The 21,429-nt window shown below is 43.1% G+C and overlaps 1 protein-coding gene and 2 long non-coding RNA genes across 6 annotated transcripts in view; 2 read left to right on the top strand and 1 right to left on the bottom strand.

Moving 5' to 3' along the window:
• Nucleotides 1-21,429, bottom strand: part of PLCB1 (phospholipase C beta 1) — a 466,407-nt gene that overhangs the window by 52,885 nt on the left and 392,093 nt on the right. For all 3 annotated transcript variants that reach the window (XM_083606830.1, XM_083606829.1, XM_083606831.1), the window contains 4 exons: nucleotides 18,961-19,037; nucleotides 18,713-18,790; nucleotides 13,772-13,829; nucleotides 11,652-11,738 (listed from right to left, as the gene is read on the bottom strand). In XM_083606830.1, the coding sequence (XP_083462956.1) occupies nucleotides 11,652-11,738; nucleotides 13,772-13,829; nucleotides 18,713-18,790; nucleotides 18,961-19,037 (300 nt within the window). The remainder of the gene's footprint in view (nucleotides 1-11,651; nucleotides 11,739-13,771; nucleotides 13,830-18,712; nucleotides 18,791-18,960; nucleotides 19,038-21,429) is intronic.
• LOC310759588 overlaps nucleotides 1-21,429 on the top strand; it is a 283,329-nt gene that overhangs the window by 13,179 nt on the left and 248,721 nt on the right. The gene's annotated exons all lie outside the window — the stretch shown is intronic.
• LOC310759594 lies at nucleotides 2,317-10,009 on the top strand. 2 transcript variants are annotated; one of them, XR_014546442.1, is made up of 5 exons: nucleotides 2,317-3,742; nucleotides 4,727-4,827; nucleotides 5,524-5,685; nucleotides 8,233-8,345; nucleotides 9,425-10,009. It is a non-coding gene; the product is annotated as an uncharacterized lncRNA (long non-coding RNA). The 2 variants fall into 2 exon arrangements; XR_014546443.1 differs by having other exon boundaries at nucleotides 4,727-5,685; nucleotides 9,646-10,009.

Raw genomic sequence — 21,429 nt, 5'->3', positions numbered from 1 at the left:
AGGAGAGGAATTTAATTGTCATGCTGAGTATCACTTGGGATTGTTACATGCATCTTTTGCGACCTGTTTGTCATTGAGATAAGAATGTGTTGTGGTCCTGGAACAAAGATAAAGTGAAATGAATGTGGCAAGGAAATAAATCTAAACCAAGCAACAACCACAGTCACAACTTGTAACTTATGAAAAGCCTGTTTTCATTTACAAGATGGGAAAGATGCAATTCCATGTTTGTACTTCTGCTTTTCTGGAATAAGGCCATCTAAATTAAAGTTGCTCTTCAATTGCTATAAACACACAAACACACAGCCAAAGAATCCTTCAGTTTCCTTTCTCTCACTCTATACTGAAATATATTGTCTCATCCTCATTACATTTTTCAGTTTCTGAGAATATTTGAACATACGTGGATATGCACAAACAGGCTATATGAATATAGAAATAAAACAACAGCACTAGATTTGAGCTAGAACTGAGGGAGATTCTTGTCCTGAAATGAATAAATATGTTCAGATGCACTGATACTTAATCCAGTTAACTTAAGAAGAGAATGTGTTAAATTACACTAAACACAGTTATATTTTAAAGATTTTTAGGGGGGGGGTTATAAAAAAAAGATGAGGTTAAGAAATGGAAGTGTGAAAACATCGGCTTAATATTCAGGCCTCAAAAACACATTAGACTTTCCACACTGGGATACCTTTCCTACAAGAAAAGGCCAATGCAATTGGTTTTGTGCCCTTTTAGTTTAGAGAAATGACAACAGTGTGGGTGGATGGGAGCATGCCAGAGATTTATAAAGGTCACTCTTGGTGTGGAAAAACATGAGACAGGCATTTTTTCACCTTCTCTTACTTATAACATGAGACTTCAGTGTCCCTTGATTAAACTGGCTGAAGGTACATTCCTGACTAGGGCCAGCCATGAGGCAGATTGAAGCAGCCATCTCAGGTAGTGGAATCCAAGTGGAGCCTCCTGTTAGCATTTCCCTCCTCCGTTGCTGGATGTGTGATTGTGACATCACATGTCAGTGTTTACTTTCTAGACTTGGAAAGTGTGAGAACGGAAGTTAGTCTAATCTCTCTTCCACTGTACTGTACTTTTATACTTCTTTACTCTCTCTTGGAGAAGAAGTGAGAGGACACCATGATTACTTTGTCCTGTACATGAAAGGTAAAGGGACCCCTGACCATTAGGTCCAGCCGTGACCGACTCTGGGGTTGCGGCGCTCATCTCGCTTTACTGGCCAAGGGAGCCGGCGTACAGCTTCTGGGTCATGTGGCCAGCATGACTAAGCTACTTCTGGCAAACCAGAGCAGCGCACGGAAACACTGTTTACCTTCCCACCAGAGCGGTACCTATTTATCTACTTGCACTTAGACGTGCTTTCGAACTGCTAGGTTGGCAGGAGCAGGGACCGAGGAACGGGAGCTCACCCCATCACAGGGATTCGAACCGCTGGTCTTCTGATCGGCAAGTCCTAGGCTCTGTGGTTTAACCCAGAGCGCCACCTACCTGTGTCCTGTATATATTGCTTAATAAATACTTAGAATGAACACACTCATGATCTACAATCAATTCTGCTATACTCTGCTGAGTGAGCGTGCACGTCTTTTTATATGTGTCACTGGTGTGCACCGGGACTGATTTGTGAACGGCCCGGGCTGTGCTTCATCAGGAAGATGCCTGGATATGTCTGTCTCATTCCGGGGGCTCCGGGTGCCCCCCAGGCATGTTCTGACAGTCCCTTTCCCCCACCAATGGAAAAACAAGAAGTGGCTGCAGTGGCTTCTGGGTTCTGGCAAGATCTTGTGAGAGTCCTGTGAGATGGTGAGGGGCTCTTACAAGATCTTGCCAGAACCTGGAAGCCACAGCCGCATGACCCAGTAAGCGAGGTTTTGGCATGGGCTTCGAAGGGGCAGGCAGTGTGTAGCAGGCAGTGAACATGCAGGCTGGCACCTTCCCATTTTGCCTCAGGTGATGAAATGGGATGGACCACCCCTGTTCATGATGGGCCAAAAGAAGTACTGCTTCACAAAATGAGTAATAAACTTATGGAACCACCTGTAGTGTTGGCCACTGCCTTTGATGGCTTAAAAATGGTTAGATGTACAAAGGATGGGTCCATCAATGGCTGCTTCACTTCCATGCTCAGAGGCAGTGCATCTCTGAATACTGTTGTTGTGGTTCTTTTCCAGTAAGGATTTCATTGGGATGAAGGAAAGGTTAAACAAAATGGTTGTGGGGATTTAGAGGGGGAAATGAGCAGGTATGGTTTTAGCTCCACTTTTGCCCTGCAGATCTCACCAACCATTTTGTGTTACAAGACAATCCTGTGCTTGCTTCACAATACATTGGAACCTTGGTTTTTGAGAGTCTTGGAAACCGAACAATTTGGAACCTGAACACTGAAAATCCAGAAGTAATTGCTTCCATTTTCAAATGCGCCTTGGAAGTCAAATGGCTTCCAAGGCGCACTTTTCATTTCCCCCCATTGACTTTCCATTGACTTTGCAACCAGCCCATTGATCCTCAGTTTTTGAACATTTCGGAAGTCGAACAGTCTTTCGGAATGGATTATGTTTGAAAACCAAAGTTCCACTGTTTGTTGTTCTACCTGCAGCAACTTTCAAAAATGCCTTGTTTAAAAGGGAGCACCATCCGTGTTTTTAAAGTGGGTGCCAGAGTACACACATTCACACAAAAATTTCTGAACAGAATGATCCAAAGTATTTTTGTTCCTGTTCATACAAATAAATCCATCCATCCAGGCACTCTAAAGTTCTTGCACAAGTGCTCCCTACAATAGCCCTGTAAAGTATGCACTAATTTTTCCTATTTTGAATATGGGGAATTGAACGTAACCATGCCAGAGGCCAAGATCAGAACTGCTACTTTAGGACTTCCTGAAAATTTGGACAGGCCTAGTGGCATTTTTTCATTTGTGGACAGCAAAACTTCACTGCCATGTTATAATTAATTTTTTGAAGTCTATTCAATTTAAGAAGCACCTCGCCATGCGACATTGGGAGCTGGTGTTCAAGAAATGCAAGTCTAAAGCCTAATTGAGCACATGTCCCAGAAGCTGTCATCAATTGCTTTGGATGCTGGAATAAATGTCAATGGCTGAGTTCAGAAGCAAACCGGAATCTCCTAAATCTCAGCCCTAATACTACCTTCCAGATTTTATTGATTTCCTAACAGCCACATGCATCCATGCTTAGCCACCATTAAACAAGCATTAAAATCCATTTCCAACGACTTATGTACACCACACAGTAGGCACTTTCTGAGCTTTAGACTGATAATCCTGTTAGCTACAAGCCCAATCATTTCTTTTTTAAAAGGATGAGATTATGCAAAGGAGAAAAGGGGGAAAGTATTTTGATCTAGCACAGGGAAGGAGAATTATGCCAACAAGCCTGAGGTCTAAAAAAAGATCAATATATTTTAAAGATTTCCCCTGACTTCTGGATTATTCGCTGTACATTATACTTGGCAATTATGAGATTTAATGAAAGGTTCATGTCAGAAATCATTCCTTTTCCCTGAAGCCAATGTTTTTTTCTTTTTCTTTTGCAGGGGGCAGGACTCATTAATTTGCTCTGAACCTGGGGTGTGTGTGTATGTGTCGTCTGAAATTTTCATGACCTTTTCAGATACAGAACAAGCATGAATTATTGACAGCTACTGCAATTTATGTGTACATTTGAAACATCATGTATAAACCACGTTAAACTGCAAGGTATGACATTCCAAAACCACATAGACACACCTCTGTATCTTTTGCTTTTGAATGATATGGTTAACACCTTTCTCCTTTTGTGCTAATCATTTTTTTCCCTATGTTGTTTTGGTTCTGTTGCCAATTACAGTATGTTACAAAGCAGCAGCTTCTCATGCCTCTTCTGCTTTATGAGAAAACCCAAAGCTATTTTGTAGCATGATTTGTATCCTATTCTGAAAATCAAGAGGAATAAGTAATAGTTCTCTAATGGAACTGCAAGACCCAAAGTGGGATAGTTTTTTGGCCTGTTCAGTTTATGCACTCTGGAAAATTCTTGTACCAGTTGTAGGCCACCAGGGCCTTGTTGAGAAACACCACCCACTGACAGATATCATGAGCAACTTAATCTGCACTGTTCAGATGAAACTCAGAAATCCCTATAGAGACAGGAGAACTAAAGTGAAATGGAGTCAAAACAGAGTCAAAACTGCAACAACATTTGAAGGGAACTTTTCCCATGACACATGGAATAAAAAGGGTCCATTTAGCATACTAGAAAGTGCTGGCTGGAGGGGTCTTAAGATGCAATCCTAACCCTACCCACCTGGGAGTAAGCCTCATTGAATTCTTTAAGATCTACATCAGAGTAGATGTGGTTAGGGTTGCTCTGTAAATAGGAATCAAAAAGTCCAACTCCCTCTAGGTTTGCTGGAGAATTCCATTAGAAATGGAAATAGGGGAGGAAATTGCTGCCATTTGTATTTTGCGTGCTGCAATTTGCATACTGCATACTGCATTTTGCCCGCATGCAATTTTCATGTTGGCCTGGAGTTCAGGAACGGACATCACGCAAGTACATATGAGCAGTATTCACTACCATTGACTTTTGCCCCAGATATTATGCAAATAATTATGTTATTTCTGCATTGTTTTTGACACTGCCCTTCCATTGAAATGCACTGAAATCAATTCTGTTATTAATTCTGTGATAAATTACATTAGTTTCAACCATAAAGGACAGCAAGATGAGCAGCATATGTTTTAGCACAGGCTGAACTGCAGCAGAATGGAAACATGACTGATTGTGACATACACGGAATGAGGTGGGTACCACTGCCTCCTTACATCCACACTCCCCTCTCAGAAGCAGGAATCCTACCTAATACAATTATTGCCCCCTTACCCCACCTAGGGATGCCAATGGAAATACAGCTGAAAGTAGCACCTAGACATGCTGCTTACGTCTAATGATGGTGGCTAGCCATGACGGAAGCTATGCTCTGCTTCCATGGTTGGGGACAGTATGCTTTCTAAAGTTGTTTTAATTTGTTTTAAATATTGTGTTTCAATAGTGTAACCCACCTTAGGACCTTAGGGTGAAGGGCAGGTAATTAGTATTATTAATAATAATAAATACCAATTGCTGGAAACAGGAGGGGAGAGTGCTCTTGTACTCAGGTCTTGCTTGGACATTTCCCCTGGCAAAGGTTCCTGAAAACAGGATGAGGGACTACTCGGCCATTGGCCTGATCCAGCCAGCTCTTTTAATTTTGCTCCATATGAAGCCTAGTAGTAGAATCCCATCATGGCTTCATATGATCAGCCCCTACTCTTACAATTAAACCATTGTTTGTAGCATTCAGGCTAAATCTTTGGGGTTAAGGTTTGAATCCACTGTACTTTCTTGTCCATACTGGGGTGTCAGAAACAACTGATTACTGTCCTATTTAAAGCAACCATATATATGTATGTGTTTTTAATATATTTTTCCATTTGCATGCCACTTCTCAACTGCACAGTAGCCAAGGTGGAGCACAACAAAGTTAAAGCAAAAAATGAAAATTCACGCTCTGCAACCACAGACGATTCCAGCGGAATTATAGGTAAACAGGCTTGGAAGTCCAATGCCAGTCTCAGTACAGGAAGAAATTAAGGCCTCGCTCTTGGAAACAGCAGGTAAGGTGAGAAATGTGTTCTTTGGCAGCACACCACAGACTGCAGCTGTGTATGTGAAGCCCCCCATCCTCTCTTCCCCATATTAAACAAGCTCCACTCCTTCAGTCTTCTTAGAAAGGATATTCTCCAGACCTCTAAGCAATCCTGTTGCTTTGCTCTGGATTATTTCCAGCTTCTATGTGTCTTTTTTGAAGTCTGGAAATGACATAGTACTCACATAAAGCCTCCCTAATGCCAGGGAGAGGGGTGGGGGAGAATTATCGCCTCTGTTTTACTCATAATGCTCCTTTCCATGGAGCCCAGTATGGCATTTGCACAGCAGTACATAGCTAATCAATCATCTTATCTGCTAGGACCCCCCCTCCCTTGCCCTGAAGCCATTTCCGCACTGCTATTTGCTAGGAAGACATATTCCAGCTAGCAATTATGCATTTGTTTTTACCCATCTCCAGAACGCTGTATTTATGCTCGTTAAATGTAACCCTTTTTATTTCTGCCAATTCCCCCCCCCCCCCCAGTTTATCAAGATAAATATTTGTTTGTGGCCCTGTCGTTGCAAAGCACTTTCAGCCTCTCTCGGTTTGGCATTACTTGCAAATCTGAGTTCTGTACTTTTTATCCCCTTGTTAACGAGTATATTAAATAGCACTAGACCAAGATTTATATTTCCACAAGTGTTTGCTGTGTCACAGAGATGCAGAAGAATGTGTCCTTATACTCCTTCAGGCATCTATATAAGGAAACTGTCTCCTGGATTATTGAATTTCTAATATCTGCACAAGCAGGGAGGCAATTACAGTTAGAGGACACCTCTAGGCTGCTCGACAGGTACACTAAAAATAGGATAGTTGAAACAGCTGTTTGGACATCAAGAGGTGACAGGTGAAAGACGTTTCAGATAGATACGTAGCTCTAGGTTCCTGAACTGTATTTAGGTAATGCATTTTCTGAGTAGACCAGATCATAGCAGGTACAAGAGCCTCAGAGATACCTTGAGTTATTGCCAATCAAGCTCCAGGGGAATACATCTGAGTCAAACTATACATGTCAGAGTGTACCATGCGATTTCCCCTGAAAAGTAACAAGTGGAGGCTGTAATGAGTGGAGGAAAGGTGGATTAGGAGTTAAGAGTTTCCCCTCTCTCAAAATTGTCCTTTTAGGTGCTTTTACCCCACTGGGGTAAAAGGGACGCGGGTGGCGCTGTGGGTAAAACCTCAGCGCCTAGGACTTGCCGATCGCATGGTCGGCGGCTCGAATCCCCACGGCGGGGTGCGCTCTCGTCGTTCGGTCCCAGCGCCTGCCAACCTAGCAGTTCGAAAGCACCTCCGGGTGCAAGTAGATAAATAGGGACCGCTTACCAGCTGGAAGGTAAATGGCGTTCCGTGTGCTGCACTGGTTTGCCAGATGCAGCTTGTCACGCTGGCCACGTGACCCGGAAGTGTCTGCGGACAGCGCTGGCTCCCGGCCTATAGAGTGAGATGAGCGCACAACCCTAGAGTCTGGCAAGACTGGCCCGTACGGGCAGGGGTACCTTTACCTTACCTTACCCCACTGGGGAGGGATGGGGTCCTGAATATTTTGCCCAAGGGGAATGGGGAGAGAAGCATGTTGAAGAACAGGGGAAATAGTTAAGTCCTTTCTCTAATGCCATAACTCCAATTCAAAGCAGGGTACTCTGCAGTTGCATTGACCCTTTCAAGAAAAAGTAGGGACACGGGATCCCAGATCTCCTGATGTGTTGTCCAGTTGTGCCCTAATCCTAACCAAAGGGCTAAAGCAAAACACCAGTCGACTGCTAGAAGGATGCATATGAATATATAGTTGAGAACAGCAGCTGGAAAGAGGATGCAAATTCCCAGATGAAGGATGATTTTAATGGCATATAAGTATGGAGTGTACAAACTTTACAGTGGATTGTCTTGGCAGGATGCTGCATCTTAAAATCTTACAGAGCTATCCAGAATCCCTGGGAGGCGGCCATAGGGCCTAAAGGAGTGTCCCTACCTCAATCACAGCTGTGCTACTTGCACTGGCCAGGATGGAAGGGATGAGGAGGAGTTAAAATTGCAGTTCCACTACAGCAGCTCCCAGGCTGGTGTAGCAAAGAAGCCTGGATAGGGTCTGTTGCCACCATGGGGTGGCAGCAGGGATGGCCCAGGATCCAGTGTTTTTTTTGCCAGCCTTGCAAAACTCCATATTGGGGGGGGGGGCGTTCCTGCAGGTGTGTTGAGGTCTTCTGCATTGGTGGACCTCCCTTGCAACCTAGCCAGTCAGCAGTTTGGATTGCAACCTTATAAATGCATGAAATTTAAGTGCTCACATTTCATATTGCATTACTGAATTGCACGCCAATTGGAACTGAAACAAACAAGAGCCAAATAAATAATGTAGGTTACTGTCTACCCATTCCATTGTTTCCATTGTTTTATTCTTATCACATGTCATACACAAGCTTTGCAGAGAACGATTAGACATGAAGATTGCCTACGTAAGTAACCCTGTGTAGGAAGGTTTCCTAAAGTTGTACTGCACCCTGACATGTCTTTCTTAAGGAACCTGTGTAACATGTACTGAATGGGTACTGGATAATACATTTTGTCACGTGATGCCAAGATGCTTAGCTGCAAAAAATGATGTCTGCTGTGACTTTGCTGAGGCACAAACAGTAAGGAGAAGATTTAATGTTGAAATATATTCATTAAATTCACAACAACAGTAATTGGGAACCTATGATTCTATTATATAAATGCATCTCTCAAGACAAAACAACTTGCGAAACATAACATCAAGCAATTTGGTTAAACATCTAGCCAAGAGATGGGCAAAACCTGTTGTTTTATTTCTGCTGCCCACTTGTCTGCACCACAGTCTTGGAAATCCACAAAACTTCCACATAGTTTTCTGGATACCTTGCTTTTAAAATATACTCAGTTCAGAATGTTTGTCCAAACCAGTTGTTGTCCACTGCTTTTCATAGGCTAGCTGGTCCCAATTTTAAACCAACAGCAGACTTGCACAAGAGTCTGTACATGCAGTTCCTGCTGGTATCCCCCCCACCCACTGATAGAAAATAAACCTAAAGCTGGGTTCAAGATAATTGTCTGCATTTGCAAAATGGTCGTGGACTAGCTGGGTATGGCAAAGCATGACTTAGGGTGAACACACAGGAATGTGGGTTCCCAAAGATGAGATTGCGACCACTGTGTCCCTCCCCAGTGATCTTGCTGTTGCAGTACCTTAGTTACTGCCAGTGCTTTTTTTCTTTAAAAAATGTTTAGGGGTACTCTCATTTTGACTCAAGAAAATCACCATTTTATAGTTCAAATCTGAAAAAATAAATACAGTAAATGCACAAAAGTACAAAGATTCACAAATTGTTTAGGGGTATGTGTCCCCCTGTGTCCCCCCAGAAAAAAAGGACTGGTTACTGCTCATGGTTTTGTGGAGCAAGGATGGAAAGATTTGTCAATTTCAGTTCTCTCAGTTTCTCATTTCTGCCATTTTAAATTTAGTTCTCCACATTACTCCACAGAAATTTGTGTGTATGTGTGTGCTTTAAAAAAATCTTCACGAAAAATTCTTCAGCAATTTAGTGTGAATTTCTCTTAATGAACTCATTTTTGCCAGCGGTTTTGACTAATGTGTACATCTTTGCAAGCAACTGCTCATAATGTAATGCTATCTTCACGAACGCATTCATCTTTATGCACACTCCCCCCAACAAATGCATTTTTTTGTAAACAGAGATCGGTTGGAGGGCTGCATAGCAAAATTCAGATGAGTGCGAATTTCAAAGGCTCGCTGTACTTTGGCTCTCGCATTGTTTCAAATGGCGAAAAATTTGAAAGATTTGGCTTCAGATGAGAACTGGATCAAGTTTCTTCTCTATCCCTCATCTAAAGCAAGACAAAACACAAATCCTGGTCTAGACAACTTGCTAATTCAGATCATGGCTTTGTTCACAGTAGCACCACAGGAGGACCAGGAGAAAACCATTGTTGCCACCATTCCTTCTCCAGGAACCCACACATTTGTGGTAAGCTGTTTGTTTGTTTATTAATACCCCCTGACAGGGATTCCAGGCAGCCTACAGATAAAAGAGTTTGACTTAGCAGGATGTGTGAACCAGAACAATATCCTCCATGGAATTGGAGCAACTGGATTACTGTGCCATTAGAAATAACAAGCAAAAACTGTTTTTGATCTACCACTTAAAATTATATTCTGCTCATCAGAAGCTCCATGAAATAACAGGTGCCTATAATTTCCCACTGTGGGTGGCGCTGTGGTCTAAATCACAGAGCCTAGGGCTTGCCGATCAGAAGGTCAGCGGTTCGAATCCTCATGACAGGGTGAGCTCCCGTTACTCGGTCCCTGCTCCTGCCAACCTAGCAGTTTGAAAGCATGTCAAGTGCAAGTAGATAAATAGGTACCCCTCCGGCGGGAAGGTAAACGACATTTCCATACGCTGCTCTGGTTCTCCAGAAGTAGCTTAGTCATGCTGGCCACATGACCCGGAAGCTGTCTGCAGACAAACACCGGCTACCTTGGACTATAAAGTGAGATGAGCGCCGCAACCCCAGAGTCATCTGTGACTGGACCTAATGGTCAGGGGTACCTTTACCTTTACCTTTATAATTTCCCTGTGTCAAACGAACCAGTCAAAAGTTGGCACCTATTTTAACATGTGAAGAGACTATATAGTCTAAACCTTTTAAAAAGCTGTTTATTGATTTACTCTTCAAAAATCATAACGTAAAATGCCATGAATTAATTTCCTGCAAGTTAACAGCTGCCAGAAAAAGCTACATGAAATAATGAAAACAATGCTGTTAACCAGTCCTGTCTATGGGGAAGAGAGAAACAAAACAACACAAATGCACAGTTACGTCACAGTGTCTGAGATGGAGAATAGATGCAATGCACAAAACATGTCATTGCCGGCGTTGAGAGGGGTAGCCATGCTACAGTCTGTTGCAGCCACAAGGCTCTCTGATGCTATATTCCATATCTGTGAGAGATTTTTGCAGGACGCTAAACTCTTTACTTTCCTCAGATAACAAAATAATAGGATTTCTGCATGCTTCAAAAACCAACCCCTTATTCCTGAATAGAAAAAGTTGAGATTTTACATTGCTTAAAAAAATTCCAGGTGCATTGCACCCTCTGCTGGTCAAGGATATTCTTTACACTGAATGACATGCACCAAGATTAAATAACATACTGTATTTACTCAAATCCAATGCTCACTCTTTTTTTGGTGAAAGTACTTTGCGAAAATTAAGGTGCGCATTAGATTTGATGGCACATTTACATTCGCCAGCAAATACTTTTTTGGGTTTCAAGGTTCTGAAAATTGAGGTGTGCATTAATTTGATGGTGCATTAAAGGTAAAGGGTAAAGGGACCCCTGACCATTAGGTCCAGTCGTGACCGACTCTGGGGTTGCAGCGCTCATCTTGCTTTACTGGCCAAGGGGGCCGGCGTACAGCTTCCGGGTCATGTGGGCAGCATGACTTAAGCCACTTCTGGCGAACCAGAGCAGCGCACGGAAACGCCGTTTACCTTCCCACTGGAGCGGTACCTATTTATCTACTTGCACTTTGACGTGCTTTCGAACTGCTAAGTTGGCAGGAGCAGGGACCAAGCAACGGAAGCTCACCCCGTTGCGGGAATTCGAACCGCCGACCTTCTGATCGGCAAGTCCTAGGCTCTGTGGTTTAACCCACAGCGCCACCAAAAAATACAGTATTTTTGTAGGATACCATTCCCCCCCCCCAAATGCACACTCATTTGTGCATTAACATTGCCTATATTTTTTCTTTCCATATGATGAAGCACTGCACATCTTTCTCTGATATTTATTTCATTAGCATTCATAATTAGAGACCTGCTTAAGTATCAGCCTGACACCAGGCTCATTGTCCGTAAGCAAATTTTTTTTTAAAAAAATGGTGCTCAAATCTCCTTACCTTGGGCTTTTCATCCAGTATTTGCTGACGAATCTCCTTGTGCTTCTCCACAAGTCTTTCCTGCCTTTTACTTTGAGCATCTTCTAGCTGGAATAAAGCAGGCAAACAATTTATTGCATTCAAACATGTGTATTTCATTCTTCAGTTCTATACTGAAGTAGTTCTGTCCAGGATAGAACAGTATAACATAAGCATTCTTAGTAGAATATTTGATTTGTTTTTCAACAAAACAATGCTTATTGATATATTATGTATACTTGGAGATTTAATTTAAAACCTTACATTTTCCCTCCAAGAAATGTGCAGTTTAAAACACACTTAAGAATGCTAGAAGAAACAGCTGAAGTTTATAGGTAGTTGATAGTAGCATTTAATCACGCCATCATCCAGCACCAAAAAATTAGACAGCTTTGCACAGTTAAGGATGAAGCCAGGACTAATTTTATTTCTTAGCAAAGAATAACAAGTAGAAAGAAATAAGAAATAAAATGAGAAAGAAATGAGAAATAAAAAGGAATGCCAACAAATCAACACATTTTCTTTGGGTTATTTTTTTTAATAACTAAAAACACATGTTCTATAGAACATTGTTGTGTACGTCTAACTTCCACATATGCTGCAATGCAATTTTTGACATCAGCTTCTGAATCAATTGGCATGCATGCCATACTCACTTGAACAGAATTTTCTGTTCATTGGCCCTAGCATCGTTGCTCTCTCCCTGTTACCTATTGATCATCTGCCACTCAATAGTCAATTTCAAACCTTCATGCATTTCACAAGAATGGGAGTGAGACTCTGGCTAAAGCTTTATTCACTAAGCCTCTAAAACTGCAGCACAAACCTAGAAAGGCTACTTTTTCTGAAGAAGAGCAGCTTCGGGAGGGCTTTATGAGTGATGCAAGAAAGCATCTGATAGGGAGCATTCAACTCTATCTCTGACAGTCATTTCTGATCTTCCTGTAATGTCACTGCCCCTTCTCCTGCCCCAGTGAGTTGAAACACAGGCAAACCCACCCGTGGAATCTCACAGGAGGACAAGTCTCTGGGAAGGATCTGGAGCAGTGGAGAAAGGAATAAACACCTGCTCGCTACCCACTACTGCTCTGCTCAAACTTATCCCTCTCAATGGTACTTTTGTTCACAAAAAACAGCCATCAGCTCCGTGTTACATGCGTGTGTGTATAATGCACAATGGCTAACTTGTGAAGCCTCAGCTATAGCTCCTCCAAATACCTATGCTGATCCAAAGCCAAGCATCCATTCTGCTGGGTCTGGGACTGCCTGTTTCACCATTCCTGGTGAGGAAATGATGGCCGTTGCATCAGTTTTTAGCTGGGAAACTGACCCCCAATTCTTGGAAATACCTTCTCTCCGGCTGAAATTGATGCAAACAGTGTCATGCTGTTCTTTCCAGCAGAAATGGATGCTCTTTGGCTACCTCCGCTGTCTCCCTTGCCATCAGGAAAGTCACTAGGTCATTGGGGAGCCAGGGAGGGAGGAAGGTAGCACCAGGTGTGTGATTTCAAGGTGCAGCAGGCCATGCTCCCAGCCTGCTCATGACATACTATGAGAAGCGCCAAACTTGACTTGTGTCTGCCTCCATGGAATCAAACCAGGTCATTTGCCATCATGAGCCCTTACATTCAATTTCCCGTGACAACATTTTGCAATGTATTGTAAATGCTGGAAGGGGACTCTGCTCAGATTTCTTAGAACAGCTTTGAGACATTACCTTACCTGCAGGAAGAGGATTTTTTAAATTCTCCACACTTTCTGTTCCTCTGCAACATCAGATCTGAAACACAGCTGATAAACTTTACAACATTCCTTCACATTTCAGATGTGATATTGTCATGGGGAAACACTTGACTCCTGCACAGCAAGATAATATTCAAAGTGGCTCTTGGTAATTCTACAGAAGATGGCAAACCAAGTTTACTAAAAATGTAGCATTGCAAGGAATCATAAATGCAAGATATCTCTTTTCAAATGACAAACATCAGTTTCATTGTTCTAGCATTATTACTCCGTGTAAACCAATATAAGTACCGGAATGTTATCTTCATGCCATATGCAAATACAGAAAGTTTTGATGAACTTGTATGCAGCGGACTCACCCTTTTAATGTATTGCACCACCTCCTGAATATATGATCGAATCATTTCTGTCTTCTCCCTGGGAGCAAGATTAAAAACTACTGATTCCATGTCATTAATTTTTAACTGGCATTATTAATGCATAATTTGCTAGCTTCTGCCACAAAGATCCTTCTCACAAATTCTTTGTACATTACTTTAACTAAATAAGGGAAAATAAAAACCAGACAGCCCAGAAGCCACACATTATGTTCTGCATTAGAAGTGGTTTGACCAGAGACCACAAGTGGACCACACAAACCTTGTGAATAGAAAGGTCATATCGGTTCTTAATGTGTGAGGAAAGAAATTGCAGGCGTGCCTCAGAAACATTTCAGCACCATGGACAGGGAAACCCATAGCCCTCTTGAACTATAGCTCCCATCATCCCTGACCTTTGACCTTGGTGGCTGAGACTGGAGTCTAATAACTGCACCTAGAGACAGTTGGGTTCCCCACCACTGTTTTACACCAAGCAACTCTTCTTGAACCTATTATCTCTCTCCCACCTTATCTTCTGCAGGGATGGAACAGAGTTCTGTCCCAGTTAGGATTGAGGCTGCACTCTACCACAGAACCTGCCCTATTCTGATGGATTCAGCACAAGTCAAACGTAGTCTGATGGCCTGGGACTCGGGCTTGGGCTCGGAGCCAGAGGAGTCTCAGTCTGCACCGGATCCTTTGCCCCAGGCGGCATCTGAACCTAGTCTGGGGCCTGATTCTGGAGAGCCCCAGTCTGCACAGGTTCCCTTGCAACAAGCACCAGCTGGGCCGAGTCAGGGGCCTGAGCCTGCTCTGGCTCCAGATGCGGGGATTACCTCGTTGCCTTCAACTGGGCAATCACTTACAGCTGCTCCACTACCAACTGGGTCAGGAGAGACTGAGGCAGCCTCTGGGTCTAGTAACCCACCGACATCTCCCGAGCTGCAGAGACTGAGGTCTGAGAGAAGGAGAGACCTGAGTACTTGCAGGAGGAGTGCTTGCCTTCAGGCGAGACAGGGAGGTGAGTCACCGGGGGATCATGACCGGCCGTTACCCCGACAGAGATAAAAGGCTGCTGGACCCCCACCCCAGGTTGCGGGAGCAACATTGCTGTTTGTCAGAACCTGCCTGTGATCCTGTGCCTGACCTTGCCTGGTTTCCTGCCTCGTGTCCTGCCTTAGCCCTGTCGGACTGACTCCTCACGGAACCCTTGGATTCAGGACCGTACCTGGACCGGGTTACCCGGGTTACCCCCAGATCCAGCACACGTAACAAGGTGTCATCACTGCTCCCTTCACTACACCGCAAGGCAGGGCTTAAAGTGGCAGAAGGATGTTGCCAGGCTGTACTAGGCTTCACCTCACATGCCTAAAAGCTTTCAGAGAAGGCAAGGAGATGACTCTTTACTGTGTAACAGCCTCAAATCATGAACAAGGAAGTCCACACCAGGGATGAAGAACCCACTGGTCTCCAACCCCCCATCAGCCCCAGCCAGTGTGGTCAAAGATGCTCCAAGGTTTAGTCCAGCAACCTCTAAAAGGCTGTAGGTTCCCAACCTTTGGCCTATGCCATGCACAAAGTGAATAGCACAATCATTCTAGATTCTAGAGTTTGGACAAAGAGGGATGTATTCATTCCAGTATGTTCCAAAGTTTTCTGGAGTGGACCAGGTGATTTCACTCATCATAAACATTTCCCCACCTTTCAGTAGAGTCCTTTATTTGAGTACAGTGGTACCTCGGGTTACATACGCTTCAGGTTACATACGCTTTAGGTTACAGACCCCACTAACCCAGAAATAGTGCCTCAGGTTAAGAACTTTGCTTCAGGATGAGAACAGAAATCGTGCTCTGGCAGCACGGCGGCAAGAGGAGGCCCCATTAGCTAAAGTGGTGCTTCAGGTTAAGAACAGTTTCAGGTTAAGAACAGACCTTTGGAACGAATTAAGTGGTACTCCGAGGTACCACTGTACAGAAAATTCATGTTTTGTGCATTGTGAGCTATAGCCACATTCTCTTTAGGTCCTCCCTGTAGAAAATGCTAGGGATCGTATGGGTCCCATAGGGACTGCTACTGACCAAAGTTTAAGTTGGAAATTTCATTGGAAATAGCCTAGCACTTGAGAATAAGTGTTTTGTACATCTCATACTTGGCAGTTATTTGAATGGGAAAGTCTTCTGAACAATATCCAGCGACTCTGCACTAGTCAGCTTATTGTTCTGTGCAATCTTAATCAACAGTATTTCTTTTCCTTGAAATTTAACCATGCCGGCCCAATTCCACTAAGCAAATAGCTAACTACCTTATATAACACAAACATACAGAGGAGAAGAGGTAATGTGAGGTCATAGAACTTTCAATTATTGTATGTCTTAACAGAATCCATCTTTACTAGGTCAATAGTCACCCCCCCACAATTGTGCATACGTTACTAGAAAAGTGGTTTTGAATTCATCCATTAAAGCTGCAATTTCTTTCTTTGATTTATATACTGTCTTTCATCATAAGATCTCAGGGCAGTTCACAGAATAAAATACATGATAAAAACAAGTAAAAGAGTAAAACAAAACAGCAAAACAATAACCCTCCCTTTCCAACATTGCTAGAGATAGTCAAGTGTTGCTAGAGCTTCCCAGTTCAAGATGGCAGCCAGCAGACATCTTGAAACAATGAATTTTATGCATAAATGTGTAAATGTTTAATTATTCCATCCATGACCAGACCCTGCTTAGCTTCAGCAGTGACACTGTAGAATGCATCTATAGACCATGTCATGAACCAATTGATGTTGCTAGGCTTCCTTTATAAGCCTTCCAATCTTTTTGAACAATTACATGCTCACAGCAATCCTATAAAATATCACACCTAATCTTGAACAGAAAGTCATTTTTTTATCGCCTAGTCACAATAATTCCCAACATGCTATTCTTTGCACTGTTCTGTTGAGACTGAATGCCTCGTGTCTGTCTTCATCAACAGCTCTTTGATGTTTGTAGCCTTCTGTTCCTCGCTTGCCAAAATGTTGATGCCATTACTCTCCTATGTCACTGCAGGTTATTATTTTCTTCAAGGTTACAGCTTAAAATATTTACGAGAGCAATCCATCTCCCATTTAAATCAGCGGGACTCTGGATGCCAGGTTTAATTAGAAATACATTGCCCTTTTTTGTGTTATACCTTCTTGCTTCTTTCTTTTGTTTAAAGTGATTTTCCATTTCATTTTTAGTCCTTTTATATCCACATAGAGATTGATAGATGAAACTGACACTTGGATTTTGGTTTTGGATTTTTATGCAGTCTTAAGTGCCACTGAGCATTAATATGTTGGTAGCTCATCTGTGGGATGAAGCAATTTGTGGGTCTCTTCCAGAATGGGAACCAGAACCTTTTCAGTAATGGCTCAAATGATCTGGAGATCTTTCCTCAAGAATGTTCAGCTGGCACCCTTCCACCATTCTCTTTTAGAAAACAGGCATAGGCAAACTCGGCCCTCCAGATGTTTTGGGACGACAGTTCCCATTATCCCTGACCACTGGTCCTGTTAGCTAGGGATGATGGGGGTTAGCTAGCTAACAGGACCAGTGGTCAGGGATGATGGGAACTGTAGTCCCAAAACATCTGGAGGGCCGAGTTTCCATATGTCTGAGTTAAAACAATCCTGATTCAAATAAACCTTTGAGTCAGGACTGTATACTGTTTTTGAATACTGTTTTCCTTGGTTTTGTTCTGACTGCTGTGCTTTTGCTTTTCCGTTGTTTTGTTGGTTTTATGTTGAATTGTAGACATCTGATTGTGTTTTGCTTTTAAATAACTTTTTGTTTTTGTAGGAAGGTCACAAAAAGGTGGGTCTGGGCATTTGCTCATCATCTTTATTGGATTCTCTCTGTAGGGATCCATCTTATCCCAGTTAAACATGCCAGTGAGATAATTAGGTAGGAGAGATATTATAAAACCAATGCAGCGTCATTTTGTAAGAGAAGAGATGGGCTTAACTTGTTAACTGACCCCTTCCCCAAACTCTTTTATTAACATTTTCCGTTGCTTCAAGAGCCACTATGGAACTTATTTTCAATGCCTGTCAAAATGCAGATATTTCTTGAAAGCACTCTTTAGTTTGGATCTAGTTAAATTCAGTTGCAACTGAAAAGCAATGGCACTTCAGTTCACTGCAATAAGGTGGTTCCATTGCTTTTAGTGCAATTTAGTCACTGCCAACTTCATTTGGATTTGGGACTTGGTTTAGGGTAGCCTATTATGATCATTCTGGGGACGCGGGTGGCACTGTGGGTAAAACCTCAGCGCCTAGGACTTGCCGATTGCATGGTTGGCGGTTCGAATCCCCGTGGCGGGGTGAGCTCCCGTCGTTTGGTCCCAGCTCCTGCCCACCTAGCAGTTCGAAAGCACCCTTAAGTGCAAGTAGATAAATAGGTACCGCTTTATAGCGGGAAGGTAAACGGCGTTTCCTTGTGCTGCTCTGGTGCCGGTTCCCCAGAGCAGCTTTGTCACGCTGGCCACGTGACCCGGAAGTGCCTGCAGACAACGCTGGCTCCCGGCCTCTAGAGTGAGATGAGCGCACAACCCTAGAGTCTGTCAAGACTGGCCCGTATGGGCAGGGGTACCTTTACCTTTTATTATGATCATGGTTAAAGAGGATGGACTTCAAATGTCAGCATGCATGTCACTCTGTGTGCGTGCGTATGCGCATGTGTGCATGTGTTTTACAGAGTTGGATTTCTAAAATGTTACCAACCTTGGGCCAAAGGGATGTGGGATGCCAAAAGCAGAAATAAATCCATTACTAAATTCCCATTACTGACAACAGTCCATCTGTGTTCACAGCATGCTTTGTGTGAACAGACTCATAGCTTATGTACAGTATATTGTCAAATGCCCCTGAAAAGGGGACTCCCTTAATGATTAATAGTTGAAGGCCACACTTACTCATCCACTTGACTTTTATCCTTTGTGATTTTTTCTTGCCTCTTTTTGTCCATCTTTTTCTTCAACTCCTTCTTTTCCCTGCAACAAAAAGAAAACCCTTTTTCTCTTTTTAAGGCAAAGTTAAGTCTGAGAAAGCAGGAATATGCATATTTACTTGGGCCCCTCTGTCTTCAGTGGGGCTTGCTCTGTAGTGCTTTAGGATTGCAACTTTAAATACAAAGGTTTCGTTTACTTACAGCATGCCTTACCTTTCACAAATCTCTTTCAGTTTCTTCAACTGACTGTTCTGGCATTCCTCTGCTACGTCTGTCAGCTTCTGAATGAGCTGAAAGAGGGGAAAACAGGTGTGTTATAAAACTGCATGAACCACATTTGATTGTTGAATACAGTGGTACCTTGGGTGCTTCAGGTTACAGATGCTTCAGGTTACAGACTCCGCTAACCCAGAAATAGTACCTTGGGTTAAGAACTTTGCTTCAGGATGAGAACAGAAATCGTGCTCTGGCAGCGTGGTGGCAGTGGGAGGCCCCATTAGCTAAAGTGGTACCTCAGGTTAAGAACAGTTTCAGGTTAAGAATGGACCTCCAGAATGAATTAAGTTCTTAACCTGAAGTACCACTGTATTTGGACGGCTTAAGTTGTTAACTTATCCCAGCCTCCAACCCTCAGAATGTAAGAAAAACATTGGGGCCTAAATTGCACAGTAAGGGAGCTTGGTATCTGGTGGGCGGGGCTTGTGTGTTTTGCCCTGGAATCAGCCTCTCCCTTCAATGTGTTCCGTTATGTTCAATTAAGAATGCCTGTCCAACTGCTGCTTCTTGCTTCTTGCCTAGTTTCTGTCATTATGCTATTTTGTTACAGTATTATTAAAGCTTAGTCTGCAGTTACGTGAGCCACTTATTTTTCTCAAAGAAAACGAAACTCTGCTGAAGAATGGTGGAATATACTAAACTTGGGGGAGCGAAGGGATATTCCCAGTTTGCCAGGAGTATTGCTTTTGTTAATCTGCACAACACAGGAAGGGACGGGTTTTGCTGTTGCTATTACTTGATGGTAGAGGACATGCATGTTCATTCCCTGTCATCTCTGGGCGGCGTTGAGAAAGACTCCTGTCTGAACCCTACTGAAACAAACAGTAGGGTTGCAAGCCTTTGGGAGGCAGAGACACAAGAGGGCATCAGAGGAGGGAGGGAAGGAGAGAGAGAGAGAAGCCAGTGTTGCCCGTGGCACCCCTGATCATCACTCATTGCACCCCAGAGTGCCATGGCACATTGGTTGAAAACCACTGCTCCAGTAAAATGCAAAACATGCAGAAGAAGGAGAGCCACATGGGAACATTCTTTGCTATGTCACAACCCTGCCATGTTTAAGGAGCAGAAATAACTTGTACCATACAAGGAGAAGTTCTATGTGAACTTATGAAGCTGATTTATACTGGGACAGTGTCATGGGTCTACGCAGGCCAGGACTATGCCCTCTGACTGCCAGAGTCCTCTAGGGCCTAAGACTTTCCAGTGTCACTACCTGAAATTCTGCTAATTGGAGATCTTGGGTCTTGAAGCTGGGATCTTCCATATGCAAAGCATAAACACACGACCTCTGAATGACATGGAAGACCCTCACTAAAAGAATCCAGTAATGTCCATTTGACTTGTGCTGAGCTTTCAAACCTCTTCCACCAATGTGCACAATTTGGCAGATGCCTTGTGTGCTATTTTGACGGCCTCCTTTGTGATAGCGATTACCAACCACTTCAAAAGTTCACTCACACACACACACACACACACAGACACACGATTAACTAACAAGCCTGGGTACCAAAATAGAGTTCTACATTGCTGTGCTGAATGAATTCGAATGCATTGCGAATGTAGCATCATTTGCAATTCTCAGAATCATTAAAACACTCCCCTGTCCCCCGATAATCCAACAAATCACACTGAAAGAGCAACAAATTCCCATGTGTTCTATATAAAAGACCATCTGCTGATGAGATGCAAGACAAATCAAATCTCTGTCAACAAAACATTAGATATGGGAATAGACACAGGCATCACATTGCCCTCAAAATTTGCCAAATTTGTATGGAACGAAGCTGCCATCGATGGCTATGCAAGTGCATGACAGTGCACAAACAGTAAACAAATAAGTCAGCATTAAGTTCTAGGGATATTGTAAATGTGTGGTTGTTCTTCATTGGATTGGGTTTCTTTTCTAATTCCTTACAAAATGAACACTGAAGCGTCTTGTTATTTTCATTCTGCCAATTCCCAAGCTGAAATCATTTGTTTTCTCATGTGGAAAATACACATCATGTTTCAGCTTTAACCCATTGAAGTCTCCTCAAAAGTAATGGATAAAATTGCTACACTGATGGCCAACTTTACTTCTGATATGCCAGGCTAGGAATGCAGCCTCCAAGGCTTTCTCTGGCAATGGCTTTTCCTAGCATGGGTAACATCCTCCATTGGCCACCGACCTCTGCCAAGTAGGACAAAGTGGTGGGGCAGAATGAAAGGCCCTGTCTTTGCAAGGAAGGTAGGCTGGCCATAGAAAAGCCCTTCCGGACTCATTTTGGACCCCAGCATTCATGCCAGGAAGGCCAGTGGGCCAAAGGATGACCTCAAACACAGCTGGTCATAAAAAAAACTAGACTTCTATCCAAACAAAATGATCCACCCAAATCTGGTAGACAGGTCAACATTATCTCTGGGCTC

Source organism: Podarcis filfolensis (assembly GCF_964270895.1).
Source record: "Podarcis filfolensis genome assembly, chromosome: 3".
NCBI lineage: Eukaryota > Metazoa > Chordata > Lepidosauria > Squamata > Lacertidae > Podarcis > Podarcis filfolensis.
Note: the sequence above shows the minus strand (reverse complement) of the source record. Positions and strands in the feature narration are given on the sequence as shown.